This window comes from Lepidochelys kempii, chromosome 6 (assembly GCF_965140265.1).
Source record: "Lepidochelys kempii isolate rLepKem1 chromosome 6, rLepKem1.hap2, whole genome shotgun sequence".
NCBI classification, from domain to species: domain Eukaryota; kingdom Metazoa; phylum Chordata; order Testudines; family Cheloniidae; genus Lepidochelys; species Lepidochelys kempii.
Window position 1 is genome coordinate 68946241 of NC_133261.1, and position 23155 is coordinate 68969395.

The window sequence follows — 23155 nt, forward strand, 5'->3', positions numbered from 1 at the left end:
TTGGTTATTAGGGAAAACTTCCTGTCAGGGTGCTTAAGCACTGGAACAAATTGCCTAGGGAGGTTGGGGAATCTCTGTCATTGGAGGTTTTTAAGAGCAGGTGAGACAAACACCTGTCAGGGATGGTCTAGTTATGGAAGGGTCTGTTAGGGAAAGGGTGTTATAAAATTTGAGGACTGCTGATCTAAACTAAATCCCTTTTTGTAGGGAGGAAAAATTGATATACTCACGCCACAAGTTTGTTTGTTCCGCATGAGAATTGTCTTTTTAATTTTAAAAATGTGAGAATTATCTGAGTTTTTAAAAATTATTCATATGTCAGTTTTCTTGCTTGTAAAACTGTGGAAATGCAATGCCAGACCAATTTGTAGAGTTTTTTCCAGCTTTAATAATGGTAGAAATTGCTCAGTGTAGTGTAGTGAATGTGAACCGCATGAAGACTGGTTTCAGAATAATTTTCATGGGGCTTTCATGCAACAAGTGTCATAAATGTCACATTATCACCATCTTCAATAACTGTGTAAGAAGTTACAATTGTTACAAACTTTGCGCTAACATCTGCTTTCAGATGCTCATGCCTCGAAAGTATCTCCACTCAAGGAAAAAAAATAGGCCCTTCAATTTGTGTAATTTCAGTTTATGTAGAAGACACATCCATGCAGTTGGACAAAAGCAACATCAATTTTAACAACTTGTCTTGTTTGAGAGTTCCTAATATTGCTTTATATTAGCGTTGTGGATTAATCGCAGTTCACTCACTCAGTTAACTCAAAAAAATTAATCACAATTAATCACACTCTTAAACAATAGAATACCAGTTGAAATTTAACAACTATTTTTGGATGCTTTTCTACATTTTCAAATATATTGATTTAAATTACAATACAGAATACAAAGCGTACAGTGTTCACTTTATATTTTTATTACAGATATTTTCACTGTAAAATGATAAAAGAAATAGTATTTTTCTGTTCACCTCATACAAGTACCATAATGCAATCTCTTTATTGTGAAAGTGCAATTTACAAGTGTAGATTTTTTTTGTTACATAAGTGAATTAAAAAACAAAACAAATGTAAAACTGTAGAGCCTACAAGTCTACTCAGTCCTGCTCCTTATTCAGCCAGTCGCTAACACAAACAAGCAGGGTGGATAAAAATCAATGACTTTTTTTTAAAAAAAATTTAAAAAAATTGGATCTTTATTATTTAAATTGGATTTTTTGATAAAATGCTTTTTGAGGAAAAAACCTATCTAAAGATAGCTTTAATTAAAATACATTACAGCTCAAAGATATCTCATCATGGAATAGGGATTATAAATTCTAATTCTATAGTATGAGACAATATATTCATGTAATGTTTAAGAAAAGTTTTGTAAATGAGTTCCAATAGTTCATGGATTAGGGACCCAATTTTACGGAGTTGCAGGGGCTTCTGTATAGATTATTTAGGTTAATCTTTCTATCTGCCAAATGAAACTCAGTGCTCAGTCTAGAAGATACCATCAGAGATGCTTAGTTTTGCAGTTCTCAAACTGTGGATACTTAGTTTTGCAGAGATAACATGCTTGTTAACAGCAAAAATGTTTTAAAATAACTAATATATAGAGGTGAGAAATAACAGACCTCAACCCAATTGTCCCTCTGAATATTTGTGTACACAGAGTCAATCCCTTACCTCTCTCTAAAAGTGCAAAGTTTCAAAAAGTTCAATGAATAGAAGATTGTTGGGGACGGAATTAATCTGGAGGAGGAGGAGGTCTGGAGATAAATGTGAGAAGGGAGGGACAGACAGTAGAAACATAAGTGAAACTGTCTGAGCAGCATATTCCAGAAGTCTTGAGGTCTTTCTGAGTGTATCCGTCATTGATTTGAGACCTACCATACCATTCTCTCACGAGAAGGGAAAACCTTTAATGGCAGCAGGCCGTAAAGGAGACCCAGTTTGGGAGTAAGAACCATTCAAGAAATATATGTTTGCTGATGATGTTTTAAAGAAGTGAACTGGTGGAAGTCACTTAAGCACTTGGATTCAGAGACTGTTGAAGTGATAATCTCACTTTTAACAGCAGTAGCTTCTTCTGCTGGTGTAGAAAGAATATTTTCTTCCTTTGGACTATTTCATTCCAAATTGAGAAACCGTTTGGGACTTGAAAAAGCAGGAAAGCTTGTTTTTCTTTTCCAGATTATGAACAAATGGGAAAATGAAGGTGAAGACGACTGAGTTAGCTGCAGAAGCCAATATTTTAAGTTTCTCATGTTGACCTGGCTGACAAAGTCTATTTAATTTTTGGTTTGTGTTTAAAAAAAATTCATTTAACTATTTTAGTTTAAAAACAATTTTAACAAAAACAAACCTGATTTAAAAAACTTGAATGTTTAACTAAATTCAAAAATTCATATGCTTGTTTTGTTAAAATATTATATGTTTGCTGTTGAAGAAAATAATCCGGAATACATAACGTTATTTTAGTTAAAACAATTTAAATGTCTGTCTGGTGATGTTCTCCTCCTAATACAGCGTGACAAGAAAATCCTCCAAATATTAATAATTAACCTGTAGAATTGGAGATAGTTCACCTCCCAATGACTTCATAAATGTCTGCTTCAATTACCTTTGGTAAATGAAATAACCAAACAATCATTCGTTTTCTGATATAGCTGTAACACTAATCTGAAAAGTTTTCAGAGTAAATCACTTCAAAAATGTATAGTGTATATCTTCTACAAATGAAACCTACATCTATCTCTTGAGTTGTGAAGAATATGTATTAAGGTTATAACAACAAACAAGAATGCACTTTTATGTAGAAATCCATGATTAAATTGTCTTCCTGACTAGTGATTTAAATCAAATTCACCTTGCAAACAAGTTTGTTTACATTTACAGGAGATAATGCTGCCAGCTTCTTATTTACAAAGTCACCTGAAAGTGTGAGCAGCCATTTGTATGGCACTTTTGTAGCCGGCATAGCAACGTTTACGTGCTAGATATGCTAAACATTTGTATGGCACTTCATGCTTTGGCTACCATTCCAGGGGACATGCTTCCATGCTGATGACGCTCATTTAAAAAAAAAAAAAAAAAAAAAAAGCGTTCATTAAATTTTGACTGAACTCATTGGGGATGAATAGACATTGGGGATGAATAGTATGTCTTCTGCTCTGTTTTACCCTTATTCTGGCATGTATTTCATATTATAGCAGTCTTGGATGATGACCCAGCACATATTGTTCATTTTAAGAACACTTTCACTGCAGATTTGACAAAACGCAAAGAAGGTACCGATGTGAGATTTCTAAAGATAGCTACAGCACTCAATCCAAGGTTTAAGAATCTGAAACTCCTTCCAAAATCTGAGAGGGACAAGGTGTGGAGCATGCTTTCAGAAATCTTAAAAGAGCAACACTTTGATGTGGAAACTACAGAACCTGAGACATCAAAAAAGAAAATCAACCTTCTGCAGGTGGTATCTGACTCAGATGATGAAAGTGAACATGCGTCGGTCTGCACTGCTTTGGGTCGTTATCGAGTGGAACCCGTCTTCAGCATGGACACATGTCCTCTGGAATGGTGGTTGAAGATGAAGGGACATATGAATCTTTTGCGCCTCTGGCACATAAATATCTTGCAACGCTGGCTACAACAGTGCCATGAGAACGCCTGTTCTCATTTTCAGGTGACATTGTAAACAACAAGCGGGCAGCATTATCTCCTGCAAAATGTAACCAAACTTTTGTCTGAATGATTAGCTGAACAAAAGTAGGACTGAGTGATCTCGTAGGCTCTAAAGTTTTACATTGTTTTATTTTTGAATGCAGTTATTTTTTTGTACCTAATTATACATTTGTAAATTCAACTTTCATGATTAAGAGATTGCATTACAGTACTCGTATGAGGTGAATTGAAAAATACTAATTTTTTTTTTACAGCACAAATATTTCATCAAAAATAAATATACGGTGAGCACTGTAGACTTTGTATTCTGTGTTGTAATTGAAATCAATATATTTGAAAATATAGAAAAATCCGAAAATATTTAAATAAATGGTATTCTATTATTGTTTAACAGAGCGATTAATCATGATTAATTTTTTTTAATTGCTTGACAGCCCTACTTTATATACTTCCGTTCTATCCACAGTTTTCATGCAGTGTATTGTAAATGCTGTTGTTTAGGTCCTTGCTGCTGAAACTATATGACAGTCAATAGTACAGTGTATATTCCCCACTCCACAGCCTCCTTGGCATAGCATACAGAACACGTGGCAAATAGATGCTTATGGAAATGGGATTACTTATCTTGCAGAATGACAACAGCGAGAGGCGACGCCATGATAATAGCGAGCGAAGGCGCAATGACAACCCTGAATCAGAGACTAATGGGCAGCCACAGAATAGCATGCAGCAAGTGCTGGAACAGGACGAAGAAGATGAGGAGTTGACATTGAAATATGGGGCAAAGCATGTGATTATGCTCTTTGCACCTGTCACACTTTGCATGGTGGTAGTTGTTGCAACCATCAAGTCTGTCAGCTTTTATACACGCAAGGATGGACAGCTGTATGTATCAAATCTTCTAATTTTTTTTTTTTATTGTCTTTGTTGGTTTGGATCTGCTGGGGATCCTTTCCTTTACTATGTGTCTGCGCATCTTCAAGTGGCTATGTTATACAATGAACTTTCCTCAAGCCCTGGTTTGATGCTGGTCCCTCTGGAGTCCAGCAGCCCTACTTTCAACATTGTTCCCAGCTCCTGTCAGCCTGGAGACTGATCCAGACTGGTTTTTCCTATCAGATCAACCCAGTTTTTCTTGTGCTTGCATAAGTTAAAGGACTTACCATGATGAAACCGGAAGTTTCTCTTTGCAGCTTTGCAAATAATTTCAAGTCTCCCTTGTAGAAGCATCTCTCTCAAGATAATTTGTTCACCATTGCTTTCGTCTGAATCTTGGCCTTTAACTGAATAGTTTGTGCCTCTTGTGTGATGTTTACGTGATATGGACTTAATTCTGAGCACAGGCCATGAAAGTTGCACTCCATTAAAAATTAAAGCTTCCTTAGTGGTGAAAAATGAGAGCTTAAAGAACATCAATGTGTATGCAGGGTTCGGGTTTGTTTATGTTGCTTGTTGACAAAGAAATAAATACGTTAGCAAGAGCTGTCAAGAAATTTTCCAACTAAATTTTTCAATTTTAACAGATCTGCATTGTCCAATGGAGAAACATTTTGTGGAAACATGTTGAATTTAACAAAAATGCATTTTTGGAGGAAAAAAACTGACACACAACTTTTTGATAATGTCAGAACATGTTTGGTTTGTGGCTTCAAAATAGATATTGCAAAAAAATTCAATTTTTTAAAATGTTAAGATCAGAATGAAACATTGATCTGAAATTACTGTTTTTGAATTGCATTGATTTAGGAAGTCTTAAAATTTTGGTTTTATTCTGTTTTTGGAACACATGTTTTTTAAACTCGTGGAATTTCCCACAGAACAGAAAATCTAATTCCTCCCCTGCACTACTCATTTTTATCTTCAGGTTGCGTTTTATTGAATATCCACTAGATGGTGTATGTACAAAGGCTCAAATGTATTTAGTGTGACCTAATTCACATTTACTTGCATGCTATAAATCAGAAGTTCTCAAACTTCATTGCATGCGACCCCCTTCTGACAACAAAAATTACTACGCGACCCAAGGAGTTGGGACTGAAACCTGAGCCTGCCCGAACCCCACTGCCCTGGGTGGGGGAACCAAAGCTGAAGCCCAAGGGCTCAGCCTCCAGGTGGGGGGCCTGTAACCTGAGCCCTACCACACAAGTCTGAAGCCTGAGGGCTTTGGCCCCGGGTCCCAGCAAGTCTAACGCCAGCCCTGGTGATCCCATTAAAATGGGGTCACAACCCACTTTGGAGTCACAACCTACAGTTTGAGAACTGCTGCTATAAATAAAATAGTTTTTAAATGTTGGTTGCTCTCTTACTAAGCAGAAAATAACTCTCACTTTTGTAACTTTGATTTGAAAGATAAGTACTGAGATGTCAAGAGGGAAATTGACTTTAAATATCTACATATTAATCCTGAGCTTTTATCTAGAAAACTTTTATGTGGAATATGTATTGGAATTTCATTTCTTTTTTTGGTCTGTATTGTAGTATCTACACTCCGTTCACTGAAGACACAGACACCGTGGGACAGAGAGCTCTGAACTCTATTCTCAATGCTGCCATCATGATCAGTGTCATCATTGTCATGACCATACTCCTGGTTGTGCTTTACAAATACAGGTGCTATAAGGTGAGCACAAATGTTAACCTTGGTAATTAGTTCTGCTAACCTTTTATTTACTGAAATGTATTATCAGGGAAAGAGCAATCATGATTAACTAAACTGGCAGCACCAGTTGGATGTTCACTGCTTTAGTTTTTGGAGCCTTGTTCCCCATATTGGGGGGGAATGGACAATTTATTGGATCAGATAGTACATAGTCTTTCATGGAGTAAAAGTGGACAAGGCATGATCTTGGCATTGCCAATAATAAAATGCACTTCAACAGCAATGTTTGTGTGTGACAGTATGTCACCTGAGATCAGGACTCAAAAATACATAATGGTATTATTGATGGGAGCTCAAACTTAATCTAGATGAGGGTCGCATCAACTTGCTAGAACTTAGTCTCCATATGTCAAAGCTCCATGTTAAAGCTGTGGGTGTGGGCTACTTTTGGCCCAGTGATTGTGTTTTTTTCCTTTAATGCTTAATAAAGCAGGATGTGGAATAACAAAATGATATACTGTCTTTTTTAGTCAGACCCTTGAATATATGTGTTTTACAGTCACATAATTTGCTATCAAACTTGCCTCAAAATTTAGTTCCAGCTTCTTAGATTTTTGAGGGGAGTTTCTAACCTGCATGGATGCAATGAAAAAAAGCCTTTTGAAAATGTCACCACATTGTGATGGATGCAATGACATCTGCCTGAGTCTGCAGACACTCTGGAAAAAGATTTATGAGGTGTTAACTTCCCCATTTATCACAATGGGATATTGAATTAATACCCCAAACAGTGATAGTTTAAAATAGATATTTAAATTATTTCACTGCTGATCATTTTAGTAGAACTGGCCAACTGATGTGCTTAAACCCGCAATCCCAAACTGTCCTTTGGGCCTCTCCAGATGCCAGAAGCCTCACCTGTGCTTACCAAGCTGCCAAAACCTCTAGCTTCCCCTTGATCATTTCTACAGTGCAGTTGTACACTGTCATTACAAGGATCTTTGGCACATCAGAAAGTGAATATGTAGACTGCATAAAACTAAATTCAATGACAAAATAAATATTGGAGCTTTGGTAGTGATTGTATTTATTTTCGTGCTTACTTAATGAAAAATGTTGAACTTTTGAATTTTAATGAAGCTAACACAGTATCTCCAAGCCGCTGCACTGAAGTGCTGAAAAATCCAGGCACCCAGTTGCTGAACATAAATCTAATTTTCTGCTGGGTATGTAGAGAATCACTGTTGGTTTACATTTCAGTGAACAGAAACAAACTTCTAGCAAAAGAATATTTGACATCCCAAGTGGTGGCAGTATGCTATCTACTTTGCTCATTTGTAGTGCCTTTCATTCAGGCATTATGTCTGGGAAAATGCCTTTGAGGTAGGGAAAGTATTGTCCCAATTTTCCAACTGGAGAAATTGAGGCCCAAATGTGAAGCGTCTTACATGAGGTTACAGAGCAAATCAATAGTAGAGCTGGTCGTGATTTCAGATTCTAACTCTAACCACCAGAAATCAAGCCTTCTCAGCTTGTCTGAGTAGTTTCTCTTATTCTTTCATGTATTTTTATTTTTGCCTTAATTCCCCCATATTTTTAGTCTATCTAAGCAAATTCTTTTACTGCCAGAGCTCCAGATTTAATTCCCTGTATTTTGCAAACCGTGGCAAGTCCCTTTTATTCAGGTTTTTAGCAGGCAAGCTGACTCTGTACCAACAAATCAGTTAGGAGTCATTGTCAGGTGAGACATGGAAATGTTTTAATCAGAAGTCTAGAAACTTGCCATGACATGTTACGAAATATGTTGGATAACACTTATCTTTCACATGTAGTGTGTTGAGAAACTTCTATGAGAAAAGGACAGGTGGTTTTGAAAATGATTTAATATTTGAAAAGCCATGTAATGTGAAGAACACACATTACTGGTGTGGAAAGTCGTGTGATACACCAAATTGTTTCAGTTAGGTATCAGTGAGGCTACTCACGGTAGTTAAGCACATGTAAGTATTGCAGGATTGGGGCGTTAAAGCAGTGGCTCTCAACCTTTCCAGACTACTGTATCCCCTTCAGGAGTCTGATTTGTCCTGCATACCCCCAAGTTTCACCTCACTTAAAAACTACTTGCTTACAAAATCAGACATTAAAAATACAAAAGTGTCTCAGTGCACTATTACTGAAAAATTGCTTGCTTTCTCCTTTTTACCATATAATTATAAAATAAATCAATTGGAATATAAGTATTATACGTACATTTCAGTGTATAGTATATAGGGCAGTATAAACAAGTCATTGTATGAAATTTTCGTTTGTACTGACTTCTCTAGTGCTTTTTATGTAGCCTGTTGTAAAACTAGGCAAATATCTAGGTTAATTGATGTACCCCCTAGAAGACCTCTGTGTACCACTGGTTGAGAACCGCTCCCTTAGTTATGCACTTTTTGGCATTTGTTCAGTAGAGCAGATCTGCTCTTTGCTAGAATGGGACATTAGTATTCAGGCACACTGGACTGCCAGGTCTCTTCTCTTCCTAGGCAGTAGGACAGTTTTCTTTGGGGTTTTCTTATTGCTAATGTGTCTTTCATTTAACCATAAAGTTATGTCATCTTGTCCATCAAAGTGACCAGAAAAGATTTTGTTTTTAAAAACAAAATCCAGTCTTTCACTCTATCAGAATATATGTGTAGCCTTACACATTATTTGTAAAGCTGATCCCCAGCTTCAGAGTTCTTCTCCTTGTAACAGTTGTTGGTGACAGAAATTTGACGTCTTCCCTGCCAACAGCATTTAAAAACCGAATGTTTAATGCAAAGGAGAAAGCTGCGCATCCTGTATTTTTTGAGACGACTCTATCAGATATAGAGAGAGGCTAACCTGTGAGGTTACCCAGGCTTGCCAACAAGTCTTGTTACTTTGAGGTTTTTTTGTAAACTGGGATACATCATGAAGGATGGCCCAGAGGAAGAGATAGAAAGTGGAAGAGATCCTGCAGAGGACTCTGAACACACTTAAGAAAATACATTTAAAACCTATATGAAACTTGACACTCTTTTGTTTGTTAGAAGGTTGTTGCTGTTTTATGTAAGTCAAATAAATACTAGTGAAACAGAAATAATCTCTACAAGGTAAAACATTAAATTTCATAAGTTTTTATTGTTTTTAAAAATGTTTAAAATCCAATATAAACCATTTGCAAGGAGGGAAATAAGGAGGAAAAACAAAACTCCAGATCAGAAAGATTGAGTTCTCTTGGATGTATAGTTGTTTTGAATAGTAAATTCTGCTCTGAATCTGGCTTCAACACAGGTAGGATTCCTTGTGCCATTTTAACCAGTTCAAGCAAGTACTAAATTACTGCTTCTGACTTCTTTATCTATAAAGAACTTTAAACTAGTTGTGGGGTTCATGTCTTAGCTTGTGTGTGAGGTTCCTTGTCTAGAAGAAAAAATATTTCTTTATATTTCACGTTTTTCATACCCCATTGCACCTCAAAGGTACTCTTCTTAAGGCCAGAACTTGCCCAAAGTCTTTAACAGGTTGGAGTTTTTGACTTACAATTCTAGGAATCTGTTTTTCTGAAGAGATTGTCCGTTCCCCTCCTTCAGTTGTTTTTGAAAGATATCTTCTATTGCTTTTTTCCCTGGGTTTTGGATGATTTTCTACCAGTTTGATGTAGCATTTCAGAGCTTTGTTTTTTGTAATCGGGTACTTAGGAAATCTAGCATTTTGTCATCTTGCAGCCTGTCAGTTCAGACATGATCATAGTTAGAGGGCTTTCCAAATTCTCTTCCATCTTTGTTTTTAGTCTGGGACATTAGTATGAAGGACTTGTCCCAAAGTATGCTCACTCCTTAAAACAAGGTTTGATGATATTTTCTAATGTAACTTTTTTTTGTAAAATTCATGTATGTCTTGCTAGACTTTAATCTCAAAACACGGTTGTCATCTTGATATACATGGTGATGTATTTTGCTATCAAATTGTGTGATGTGTATAGATCACACTATTAGGTGTGTTAGTATTTGCTCTTCATATGCAATAAAAAGGTGCTTACATTCGTTATTCGTTCATTCCTTACGTGATGCCTTATGCTAATTCTAGTTGATTTTAATATGCTAGAATTCATAAATGTAACACTTTAACATTGTACTTCATCCATAAGGTTACACATAGATTCTGCTATTGATTTGGAAACTGGGCTGTTCATTTCTTTAAATGATAGAAAAATTAATAGATGTTTTCCATGCATTTTACAATGCAGTATATTCTGCTTTGACATCAAGCCAACATTATCAAAGTGCTGTAAGTTAATATGCTAAAAATACTTTGCACTTATAGAGCACCTTTTATTCAAGGATTCCAAAGCAATTTACAAAGGTTGGTTAAGTAGTGCCCCATTTTATAGATGAGTAAACTCAGGCACAGAAGTCAAGGGACTAGCCAAAAATCAATGTAGCAGCATAGAGTATGGTATGGAGCCAAAGACTTCTGAATCTCATTCCCTTGCTCTAACCACAAGATATTAATATGGCTGGGGGCTGTGAGTGGTACTCTGAAAACTGGCTCAGATATTACTATATCTTCTGCTTATGAAATTGAACCTTAAAAAGGCATTTTTGATAAAGATGTAATTAACTTTAAAATGTCCAGTTTGAAATGGAGATGTTTATTGTTGTGTCTTTCTCTTTCAGGTGATCCATGGCTGGCTTATCATTTCTTCTCTATTGCTGCTTTTCTTTTTCTCATTCATCTACTTGGGGTAAGTCTACAAGAGTTTCAACTTCAGAATTTGCCTTCCAGCCAATCTTTGTCTCTTCACCATAAGCATACATAAACAGTTGTCCTCATGTCACCATGGTAATTGGTAAGGGTCAGCCATGCAAAGGGTATTTATTTGGGAACAGTCTCAAAGACTTAATCTACTGAAAGGAATCTGTTCTGTCACCGATACACACTTCTGTTATATCTAATGGAAGTTATGCGCTTGCATCTACAGCAGAATAGACCTATGTTTCAAGGCTTTGTACTTGTCTTGTAAGTCAAATCCTGAAGCAGCACTTCACCACCTCATCAGGAATGGCCATTCAGCAAGCTCAAGCACTGATTTTTCACAGGCCAGTGGAAGTTACCTATGACTTGGAGAAAATACACTTGTTCGCTGCGAGGTAGTTTTTCCATTCATTGTATTCAGTAATCTCTCATATCTGATTGAGAAACATAGCTCCATCCTCAAAGGGAGATTTTTACTTTCTAGGAATGGTGGGCAGCTATAATGGTGATGCAGACCCCAAACACTCTATTACAGTCAGCATGCATTTCTTACCCCTGAGTTAGCACTATGATTTCATCTAATAGGACAAAAATGAATGAAGAACCCCAGGCTTATATTCCTGGAGAGCCGTCATAACTTTAAATTTCTTAGATATATTTATTTCACAGAATATTTTGTTCTCTTCAGTTTAAAAAAATCAGTTCATTAGGGCCTAGGACAATGTCTGATCAGCTGAAGCATTTACACTACATCCTCCTTCCCTTGCATGGTTGACACAGTGGTGCTACGTGTCTAGTTCACATTCCATGCAGGTAACTAACAGAGCCATTTGTATGCCAGGAAATTATTTTTTTGAAATTTTACTTACAAAATGGAGGACCATCTATAGGTTAATCAAGGTAACTACTTTGCATTGGTGTCCTGTGCTGGCAGCTTTTTGATCTGTGACTGAGAAGGAAACGAGGGTCAATGGAGGATTGTACTGCAGAAAACTGAATTAGTAAACCTGAAATAGTTTAAATGAAACACACCCTGTAAAACTAGCTCTTCCTCAAAAAGCAAACTGTTTCTTTGAGTCATTGTCAGATCTAATTAAGATCTAATAAAAGAACAACTTTGTTTGTTAAAATACATGGAGTGTAGAGTTTTAAAATCTAATTCTCAAGTTTGCCTTCTTTGTTTTTTGCCATTGCTTTAGGGAAACAGTTGCCTGTTTTCTTTATCTAATCTCCTTTTCTTAAATGTTTTAGTGAGGTTTTTAAAACCTATAACGTTGCCATGGACTACATCACACTCGCGCTCATGATCTGGAACTTTGGTGTGGTGGGAATGATCTGCATTCACTGGAAAGGCCCGCTCCGGCTCCAGCAAGCATATCTCATTATGATCAGTGCTCTCATGGCTCTGGTATTCATTAAATACCTTCCTGAATGGACTGCATGGCTTATCCTAGCTGTGATTTCAGTATATGGTAAGATCCTGAAAAAAGCATAATACCAGCAATGATGATAGCATGCCCTCTTCCTACTTTCACTTCTTCCATCTGTTTGACCAGACATAAAACCCAGGGTCCAAACATAGGCAGGGCAAGGGTTTTGCTGCAATGTCTTACTCAAATTCCAGGGACCAGACTGTGTTCCCTTACATCTAACCCATGGGTAAGTCCCCCTCAAATGGCTGTTACCTCTGAGTGCCTCTGCAATACTGTCTCTGTCCACATACCCTGGACCTTATGAGGGGCCCTCTCCGGGTCTGCAGGAAGTGCAGATGGGATTGGAATTGGAGTAGTACAAGGGAGGAGAGGATAGGCGTGTGACCCATATTGTAGTCCTCCTTCTGGTCTCATTGAAAATAACTCTTGTGTCTCCCACTCCCTCAAGGGCCCTTGGGAGCTATTGCATTTCCAGAGTGAAGCAGTTCCTTGGGAAGCTGGAGCCACATCCTGGGTACAAGGGCTTGACGTGGGTAGCTGTGGCCTCCCTAGGGTCCTCCAAATACCAAGGGGGCCAATCCATCTCCTGACAAGAAGGGGGTAATCTCAGAAATTCCTCTAGGAGTTTTCCTTAGGGAAAAGTCCCTTCACACAGGAGGATCTAGTCATGGCATGGTTAAACACTCTCCCACAGTTCAAATTGCTATAGTAGTCATTTCCTTTTCTAGATTATCACATATTCTGTTTCATCCCAGAGAAGGCTGCAATAAACTATATCTAGAGATCACATAACCTGTCTCAGACAGTTATCATACACTTTTAAAGGGCACTGAAACCCTTCAGTAGGAATGGTACTCTGTATTTTATGCTATTCATGATCTTGCTATAAGGGCAGATGTCTCAAAGACTGATTTGGTTTACATAATAGGCCAGAATAGCTAAGGTTACGTCTACATGACAAGCTAGGAGTATGATTTCCCCTGCTTGTGTACACATGCTCACGCTAGCTTGATGAGAGCTAGCGCGAGAATAAGTAGCAATGAAGCGGTGGTAGCATGGATCATGGCAACAGAGGCTGAGCTGTGCCGAGTACCTAACCCCTGGTTTTGGGTGTGTTTGTACTTGGCGTGGCTCAGCCATACCTCCACTAGCCATGCTACACTTCTGTTGATACTCACGTGACCAAGACAAGAGCTAGCGCAAGCATGTGTTTGTGTATAATCTAGCTCCTAGTGTATAATCGAAATTTCTTATAGCAAAGAGGAGTATCAGTGCAAACTTGCTCATAAAGAGTTTGAATTAATTTGGAAACGCAGAAGTGAATTTTAACTGCAGATGGACACAGAGTCTGAAATTCCCTGATAGCAGGAAAGGTGAGCGTCCGGTTTGTTTTTTTTCTCCATATTTGTAGAAATACAGGATTAATCAGACTTGATTGGCCCTTTGTCCATCTTAGGCCAGTATTGTCCTTAGGTATCTGATGCCTCAGAAGAAGGTGAAAATGTTCCTTATGCACATAGCACTAGCTGGTTGACCCAGTTTATGAATGAGGTAGGGAGAGTCTTCCTTGGCTTTCATAGGTCAACTGCTTATTAAGCCCTTGTATCACAGCTGGCATGAACCCAAGGGTTAGTAGTCGTAAGATTTCATTTATTTCACTTTAAACAACATAGATGTTTAGACAAGACTGTCCCATCCATGTGAAATACACTCCATAACAATAACAAACAGCAGCAATTCCTGTCCAATATAAAATAGGCAGTTACCCAATAATAATAATAATCCCCACCCCTCGGATTCCCCAAAGAAACCCCACACTCGGAGCACCTTATCCTTCCCTGAGTGCTAGCCCAAGGAACACAGGCTTCACAGCGTGACCTGAAGGTCACCACATTTGGACTATTTTCAACCTGGTAGGGGTGAATTCCACGGTTATCAGATGCTTATCTAATTCTTTTTTGAACCCGGTTGTACTTTTGACCCTCACAACATCCCATAACAATGAGTTCCAAAGGATGACTGCATTGTGTGAAGAAGTACTTCCTTATGTTTGTTTTAAAACTGCTGCCTGTTAATTTTATTGGGTGCCCCTGGTTCTTGTGTTATGAGAAGGGGTAAATAACACTTCCCTATTCACTTTCTCCACACCAGTCATAATTTTATAGACCTCTGTCATCTCCCTCCTTACTCTTCTCTTCTGTAAAGTGAACAGTCCCAGTCTTTTTAATCTCTCCTCAGATGGAAGCTGTTCCATACTTCTCATCGTTGATTTTGCCCTTCTCTGTACCTTTTTCAATTCTAATATTTCTTTTTTGAGATGGGGTGACCAGAAATGCACACAGTATTCAAGGTGTGGGCATACTATGGATTTAGATAGTGGCATTATGATATTTTGTCATCTTATCGATCCCTTTGCTAATGGTTCTTATCGCTTTGTGTGTATAGTTGGGATTATTTTTTCCATTGTGCATTACTTTGCTCTTAGCAACATTGAATTTTATCCGCCATTTTGTTGCTCAGTCACCCAGTTTAGATAGTTAAATCCAAAGCTGATTGAGAAGAGTTACAAAGGGATCTATCTTCAGTAATTTTATATCCTATCCTCTTTTCCAGATCATATATGAATAAGTTGGATAGCACAGGTCCCAGCATAGTTCCTTGGGTGACCCGGTGTTTACTTCTCTCCATTGTGAAAACTGATAATTTATTCCTACCCTTTGTTTCCTATTTTTTAACCAGTTACTGATACATGAGAGGACCTTCCCTCTTATCCCCTGACTTCTTATTTTGCTTAAGAGCCTTTGGTGAGGGAACTTGTTAAAGGCTTTCTGAAAGTCCACAAGTACTCCTTTTCTTTTTGTGGATACAGACTAACATGGCTGCTACTCTGAAACCTGAAAGTCCATGTACACTAATCAACTGAATCACCCTTGTCCGCATGCTTTGAACTCCCTCAAATAATTCTAATATTTTGGTTAGGCATGATTTCCCTTTACAGAAGCTGTGTTGACTCTTCCCCAACAAATCAAGTTCATTTAGGTGTCTGATAATTCTGTTTTTTATTTTAGTTTCAAACAATTGGCCTTGTGCTGAAGTTAGGCTTAATGGCATGTCATTGCCAGGATCACCCCTGGAGTGTTTTTTTTTTTAAATTGGTGTTACATTAGCTTTCTTCCAGTCATCTGGTATAGAAACTGATTTAAGCAATAGGTTGCATACCACAGGTAGTAGTTCTGCAATTTCATATTTGAGTTCCTTCAGAACTCTTGGGTGAATACATTCTGGTCCTGGTGACTTACTACTATTTAATTTATCAGTTTGTTTCAAAACCTCTTCTATTGACACCTCAGACTAGGACAGTTACTCAGATTTGTCACCTAAAAAAGAGTGGCTCAGGTATGGGAATCTCCTTCATGTCCTCTGCAGTGAAAACTGGTGCAAAGAATTGATTTAGATTCTCTGCAACGGTCTTGTCTTTCTGAAGTGCTGCTTTGGCACCTTGATCATCCAGTGGCTGCACTGATTTTTCTGTCAGGCTTCCTGCTTCTGCTTTTCAAAAAAAATTGTGCTGTTAGTTTTTATGTCTTTTTGGTAGTTGCTCTTTAAAATTCTTTTTTGGCCTGCGTAATTATATTTTTACACTTGACTTGCCAGAATTTATGTTCCTTTCTGTTTTCAGTAGGATGTGTCTTCCAATTTTAAAGGATGTCTCTAAACCACCTCTTTTATTCTGCTGTTTAGCCATGGTGACCTTTTTTTTGGTTCTCTTTCAGTTTGTTTGGTTTTTTTTATTTGGGGTATACATTTAGTTTGAGTCTCTATTCTGATGTTTTAAATTTCCATGCTGTTTGCAGACATTTCACTCTTGTGACTGTTCCTTTTAATTTCTGTTTAACTAGCTTCCTCATTTTTATGTAATTCCCCTTCTTTGAAGTTAAAAGCGACTGTGATGGGTTTCTTCTCTCCCCCCGCCCCCCATGAGAATGTTATCTTCAATTACATTATGATGGCTGTTACTGAGCAGTTCAGCTGTATTCACCTCTTGGACTAGATCTTGTGCTCTATTAGGACTAAATCAAGAATTGCCCCTCCCCTTGAGGGGTCTAGGACTAACTGCTCCAAGAAGCAGTCATTAATGATGTCCAGAGATTTTATCTCTGCATCCCATCCCAAGGTGATGTGTTCCCAGTCAATATGGGGATAGTTGAAATCCCCCATTATTATTGGCTTTTCTTTTTATGTAGCCTTTATAATCTCCCTGAGCATAATACAATGCCCATCCTGGTCAAGTGGTCGGTAGAGTATTCCTACTGCTATACTCTTATGACCAGCTTTATTGATATGTCTGGTTCAGTGACCTCCTTTGATTTTATATTTACTTCTTTTAGTTTCATTCATTGTCCCATGTACAAGAACCAGAGGACTTGATGAAAAAGGGGGCTGCTCATATTTCATTATGCTGCTCATCACTTTGAATACCTCAGTCAAATCCTTGCGAATACTCCTTTTTTCCAAGATTAATAATCCTAGTTTTTTCAAACTCTCCATATATAAATATTCACGCTTTCTCTTGTTCAAGGGGGAGCAGGCAAGTTGGCAGCCTGTGTGAGACTTGCACGTTCTATACAATACCTCTGTACGCTCCACTTACCTATTCTCTTAAATTGTAATGTTACTTTAGAGAATCCAAACCGACTGTTCCAAAGCTGGGGCTATAGCACCAACCCTGTGAGTCTATGTCACTGGCTCCTCAAGGGGCAATCATATCAGGAGTACGAATAGCAATTGCTGCCCTGCTATACATATGCCACTCCTTGGAACTTCAAGTAAATACAGGAGTGTCCACTTTAACACCCATAATGACTATAGATATTATTGGAGCGGTCGTAGACTCATGTGTAGCCACAGTACAGATTCTTCGCAATGAGAGCTTGGTAGCCAATCTGTCTCGGTCCTCAGATGGCAGTCTGGTCTTGCTTGGTACTTCTAGGCCACGTGGCTGCATGCGTCCATGTGACCCCTTTCACCAGGCTTCACCTATGCAGGCTCCAAGTTTGGCTGAGTAAGGTCTGTCCCAAAGAGATTCCTTGGATAAGAGAGTCACGCTTCCTCCCAATGTCTGGCTATCTCTCAGCTGATGGGAATAGAGAGAGAGTGTTTGTGTGTGATGGGGTTTCCCTTTGCTTCTGCCCCACCCACAAAGACACTCGTGACAGATGTGTCCCTCTGAGGCTGGGGTGGCATACCTGGGTGACCAGATAGCTCAGGGCTCCTGGACTTCTTAAAAGTGCATACACCAGGTCAACCGACTCAAGCTTCAAGCAGTCCACGAAGCATGCAAACAATTCCTCCCCTTCATTCAATCCATTCGGGTCCAGGTAAGATCAGACAGTGTGACCACTGCTTAGTATATAAACACACAGAGAGGATCAAGGTTTGCATCGCTCTGCAGGGAGGTGGTACACCTCTGAAACTGGTGCATCCAGCACCAGATCATCCTCTGCAGTGCATCTGCCTGGGGTAATGAATTCCCTAGCAGATAGCCTCAGCAGGCATTTTCACAAGTGGGAGCTCTACCTGTCTGTCACCCAATGAATCTTTTCCCATTGGGGATCCCCATCTTCCAACTTTTTGCAACCCAGGACAACAGAAGGTGCTCATTTCCAGACCTATGATCACAGAACAAGGGCGGCACCAGGTATCCCAAACTGGCAGCCCTTCACCTGACAGCTTTGTTTTTGGATGGATGACAGAATTAGAGAGATCCTGCTTGAAGAAAGTCCTGTTCGTTTCCAAAAGCAAAAAACCTTCTGTGGGAAAGTGTTACACTGCCAAGTGGGAGTGGTTCTCCCTGTGGTGTCAGGCGCAATTTGCCTCTAGAGGAATCTGGCATTCCTCTTATCCTGGACTGTCTCCTCTCATTTGAAGTCACAGGCCTATCCATTAGTAAATTAAGGGTTTGTTTAGCAGCTATCAATGCCTTTTACCCTCTGGTAGAGGGTTTTCACCCATTCCACAACAGTCAAGTTCTTAAAAGGCACCGTCAGAATGTTCCCACTGGTATCAAGACCTACTCTGTTTTGGAACCTGAACCTACAGCTTTCCCAATTCATGAAACTGCCCTTTGAACTCTTGGCTTCGTGCTGCCTCTTACTTTTATCAATGAAGGTAGCCATCCTCACAGCATCACCTCAGCCAAGAGAGTAGTTGAGCTTAGGGGCCCTCAGGGCCCTTGCCTTATATTGTCTTTCACAGGGACAGAGTATCCCTCAGACTGGACTGCGAATTCATCCTTGAGGTTCCATCTGACTTTCATTTGAACTGGACACTCCACTTCACTTTTTTTTTTTTTTTTTCTTTTTAACTGAAGACCTAGAGAATATAGAGGCAGGAAACGGAATGCTGGAGCCCTGGGGGCATGCAGTCTGGATAGGACAAAGCACTTTAGAAGATCTCCATGACAATTTGTCTCCATATCTGAGAGGATGAAGGGAGAGGCGATGTCTTTCCAGGGACTCACAGCTGGAAATCCATTCTGAATCTTTCTCTGCTGTGAGAGGGCAGTAGTCCCTCCTTCCCAGTCTGTCAGGGCTCACTCTACCAGAGTGCAAGCTGCCTCGGTGGCATCCTTTCAAGGAGTCCCACTCTTGGAAACCTATAGACTGGCAGATTGGCTCTGTTGGCATGTTACCAGGCACTATTCCCTGATTCAAGCCTCAGCTGAGGAGGCTTCCTTCGTTTCTCCAATCTTGCTAACTGTGGTGCAAAGCATGGGTGGCGGTTGAAGCTTCCCCTTGGAGAGGCTCGCCCCCAGCCCTGCCTCTTTCCTCCAAGGCCACACCCCCGCTTGCTGCTCTCAACCCCCCCACAGCCCTGACCAGGGGGTGGGGTGGGGTGGGTTGGGTTGGGGCTCAGTCAGAGCTATGAGGATGGGGGCTAAGAGCTCGTCCCCAGCTGGAGTCAAGCTCTCAGCCTTGGCTGGTACTGCACACAGCTCTTGGCTCTGGCTGGGGCTGAGAGTCTGGACCCCTTCCCCCATTCTGCCCCTTCCACCTGCAGCCCTGCCCCCACTCTGCCTCTTCTCTCCCCCCGCAAGGCCCTGCCCCCACTCACTGCTTCACCCCCCTCCTTCTCCCTGTTGTGGCTGTGAGAGCAAAAAAGGTCTGTGCCCCTGCCCTGATCCCAGGGCTGTGGTGGGGTGGGGCAGTTTTTCTGGGGGCCCCAAATCCACCATTCCTCCTCCCCCAGTGGCGTGAGGTTTGGGGAGGCTTAGCCTCCCGCAGCCTCCATTGCGCACCGCCCATGGTGCAAAGCTCTTCCTCGCACTTGCCTTCTCAATAGGCATTGCTTGGGAGTCGCTCATAGTGAATACCCATAGAGACTAGCACTCAAAGAAAGGGAAGTTACTTACATTATAGTAACAGGAGTTCTTTGAAATGTGTGGTTCCTATGGGTATTCACAATCCACCTTCCTTCCCTTCTGCTTTGGATTCTCACGTGATTCACAGCAGAGTCGGAATTGGAGAGGCAGTTGGTTTGCCCCACCCCTCACACCCTCTCTTTGCAGCGCGAAGAGACACAGTGCATTGGTGTGGACCAACAGACACTGCTAATGAAGAATTTCTGGTTGTGGGAGCAGTGAATAGCCATAGGGACCATGCATCTCAAAGGACTCCCGTTATCATAAAGTGATTCACCTTTCTTTATTGATCTACCAGATGTTTTACAATGTGTGCGCAATGGACTGTTAACAATCCAAACATCAACAATGTCATCATTAGGTTTCAGAGTTGTCCGTTTATTATAATTTTAGCAGAAACCTCAAGACTGAGTGCTTATCCCCAAGTGCTGAGGTGGATATTCCATAGGTATTGTGATGGAGTGCAGTGGGGCAGCAAGGGTGTGGAATGAGGAATTTGGAATGAAATCCTGCTTCAAATTTGAAGTTACACCCATCCCTGCCTACAAGGGAGGGAGAGGAATTCACACCCTCCCCAGTACACAAAGCTTCAGCTGCTTCCTGGTTGCCAAAATTGTCAGATGCTGTATTGTTTACTACCCAGTCATCAAAACCCCAAGCGTGCCTCTACCAGCTTCTGTGATGAAACTACATGGTCTGAGTTTAAAAATATACAGCATGCTGAAAAACAACAGTTTGGGGACAGCATGAAAAAGTAATAGCTCGTCAAAAGTAATGTCAGAATAGCTCCAGATATGTTAATTAGTGTACAGGTGAGTCGCATCATATGCGTATTTAACTTACGCAAATTCAACTATATGCGCTCGGCAAAAAAAAAAAAAAAAGAAACGTAACAAGATACCTGTAAATAGTGCGGGCGATTCTGCCCACCATCCGCTCAATGAGCGTATGCCCCAGAGTGAGGGTGAGATAGTAGATGTGAATCTGCTGTTCCCTCAGTCTGTCTCAGTTCCCGCGTGCCTCTCAGAGTGTGATTCTAGAGTTTAAAGATACGTATTTTTCATACAACATGGCCCCTAGACGCAAGCCAACTACTTCATCTGGTGCTCAACCGAAGAAACAGCGATCTGTTCCAACGCTGGAGGAAAAGCTGGCTGTGCTGGACTTACTGAGAGACGGTATGTCAGTCTCCAACGTGGCATGTAAATATGGCTGCAATGAATCTAGCATCCATGCCATCAAGATTAGAGAGAGAAATTCATCAAGCTGTGGCATCAAATGCTCCAATAACTGCTCAAGTGATGAGCCAGGTGCATGATAAGACTTTAGTGAAGACTGAAAAGGCATTAAACTTATGGCTGGAAGACATGAACCGTAAACGTGTGCCAATCGATGCCAACATGTTGCAAGAAAAGGCTCTTAGCCTCTACGCGCTGTTCAAACCTCCCGCTGAAGAGGGACAGCCTTCTGATGAGAAGGAATTCAAAGCCAGCCAAGGTTGGCTTAACAATTTTAGGAACCTCTTCAACCTCAAAAACGTGCAGACTACTGGTGAAGCTGCATCTGTCAATGAAGAATGATTTAATGTTTGAATACGATCCCTCTATGGAACACAGCCTCAAAATCACACGTTGTATTACGGACACTTTGAGACTGTATCAAGAAATGTATGAGCAGCTCAAAAAACAGCGACAGTTGCCGATCACCATGTTTTTTCAAGGAAAAACAACCAGCATCAGATGAGTCAATGCAATCAACTTCTTGAGCTGAACCAGAGCCAACCACTTCGTCTATGACTCGCTCTCCGTCACCCAAGCTCTCTGTCACCTGGCTCGACATCAAGTCCCAGTGACCCCCTGTAATTACCCCCCCTGTAATTAAAAATACAGTACTGTAAAATTATATTTTGCATATGTACTCTTATAAATTGTGCATTACTGTATACATTATACATTTATACATATTACTGTACAGGGTTGTATACACAAAACCATGTACAGTATACTGTACTTTATGGGCGATTTAAGGGATTTTCAAGGGTAATTTTGATTATACACTATTTTAGCCTTACACGCTGACTTTAGAACCTAACCCCCGCGTAAGATGCAACTCCACTGTATTTGCATTCTTATTTAATTTATTAAAATTTCCAATATTTGAGTTTATCTGAATTTGCCATAATTTCCAGTTTCTTGGAGAAACCAGGGAGCCCTGCTGCAGGGTTTAAGTCCAGCTGGCCACAGAGTTATAAGTGTCTTTACTCCTAAAGTTCTTGGGAGTAGGGCTCTTCTCCCTGTGTGCCCTGATGACTGGAGCCAGCAGGGATGGCTCAGTGGTTTATGGCGCTGTTTTGGGACTCAGTTCCCTGGGTTCAATTCCACAGAGTTTCTGTGTGACCAAGGGCATGTCACTCAGCATGTGTGCATAAATTCTCAGTCTGTGAAGCAGGAATAATAATAACGCCCTGCTTCATAGGGGTGGTGTGGGGATAAATACATTAAAGAAGCACTCAATTACTGCAGTGATGGGGGGGGGGATCATGTAAGTACCTAAAATGGATGGAACGCAACAGACCCTGGGAAACATGAAGGAACCAAAGAGAACCATGCACTTGCATATCATAGAAGTTAAACATGGAAAACATGTGTGTTTATGCCAAAGGCTCAGACTTCTGACCAGTCAGTCTTCCACTCTTGCACCTCCTACAGTGAGCAAGTGTGCGGCATGCACTGACGCTGCTGTATGCCAGACATTAAAAGTGGCAGTAGAATTGAGGGATATAGTGAATAGGGGAGAGGGCTTGACGGGGGGTGGGTCCCTGCCACATAATTTAGATATAATAAACTATCAACTCTATTTACCATCAATATCTACATCCACTGGACTTGTATCTTATCACTGAAAACAGGACTGGGACAAACTCATTAACCTGGTCTATATTCCAGGCAGCATCTTGGAGGGTATCCCATTACCATATCCCTGCAGCCACTCTCACATAAAAACTTTTTACAAACCAAGTCTGTAATACTGTAGTACAGGATCTTTTCTGTGTGCTCTCCCCTGCAGATCTGGTTGCTGTCCTATGTCCTAAAGGTCCTCTTCGTATGTTGGTTGAAACAGCTCAAGAGAGAAATGAAACACTCTTCCCAGCACTTATTTATTCCTGTGAGTATATTTCGTTAAAGCTTTTAGATTTGTAATCTCTTGCCTGACCTTGAGGAAAGGAGATGTAATCATCCCATTGGCTTCCTTTGCT

At 40.1% G+C, this 23155-nt stretch overlaps 1 protein-coding gene across 3 annotated transcripts in view; it reads left to right on the top strand.

Annotated features, from left to right (window-relative positions):
* PSEN1 (presenilin 1) overlaps positions 1–23155 on the top strand; it is a 53977-nt gene that overhangs the window by 14265 nt on the left and 16557 nt on the right. For all 3 annotated transcript variants that reach the window (XM_073348535.1, XM_073348536.1, XM_073348534.1), the window contains exons 3-7: positions 4312–4565; positions 6159–6300; positions 10968–11035; positions 12298–12518; positions 22966–23064. In XM_073348535.1, coding sequence (XP_073204636.1) covers positions 4312–4565; positions 6159–6300; positions 10968–11035; positions 12298–12518; positions 22966–23064 — 784 coding nt within the window. The remainder of the gene's footprint in view (positions 1–4311; positions 4566–6158; positions 6301–10967; positions 11036–12297; positions 12519–22965; positions 23065–23155) is intronic.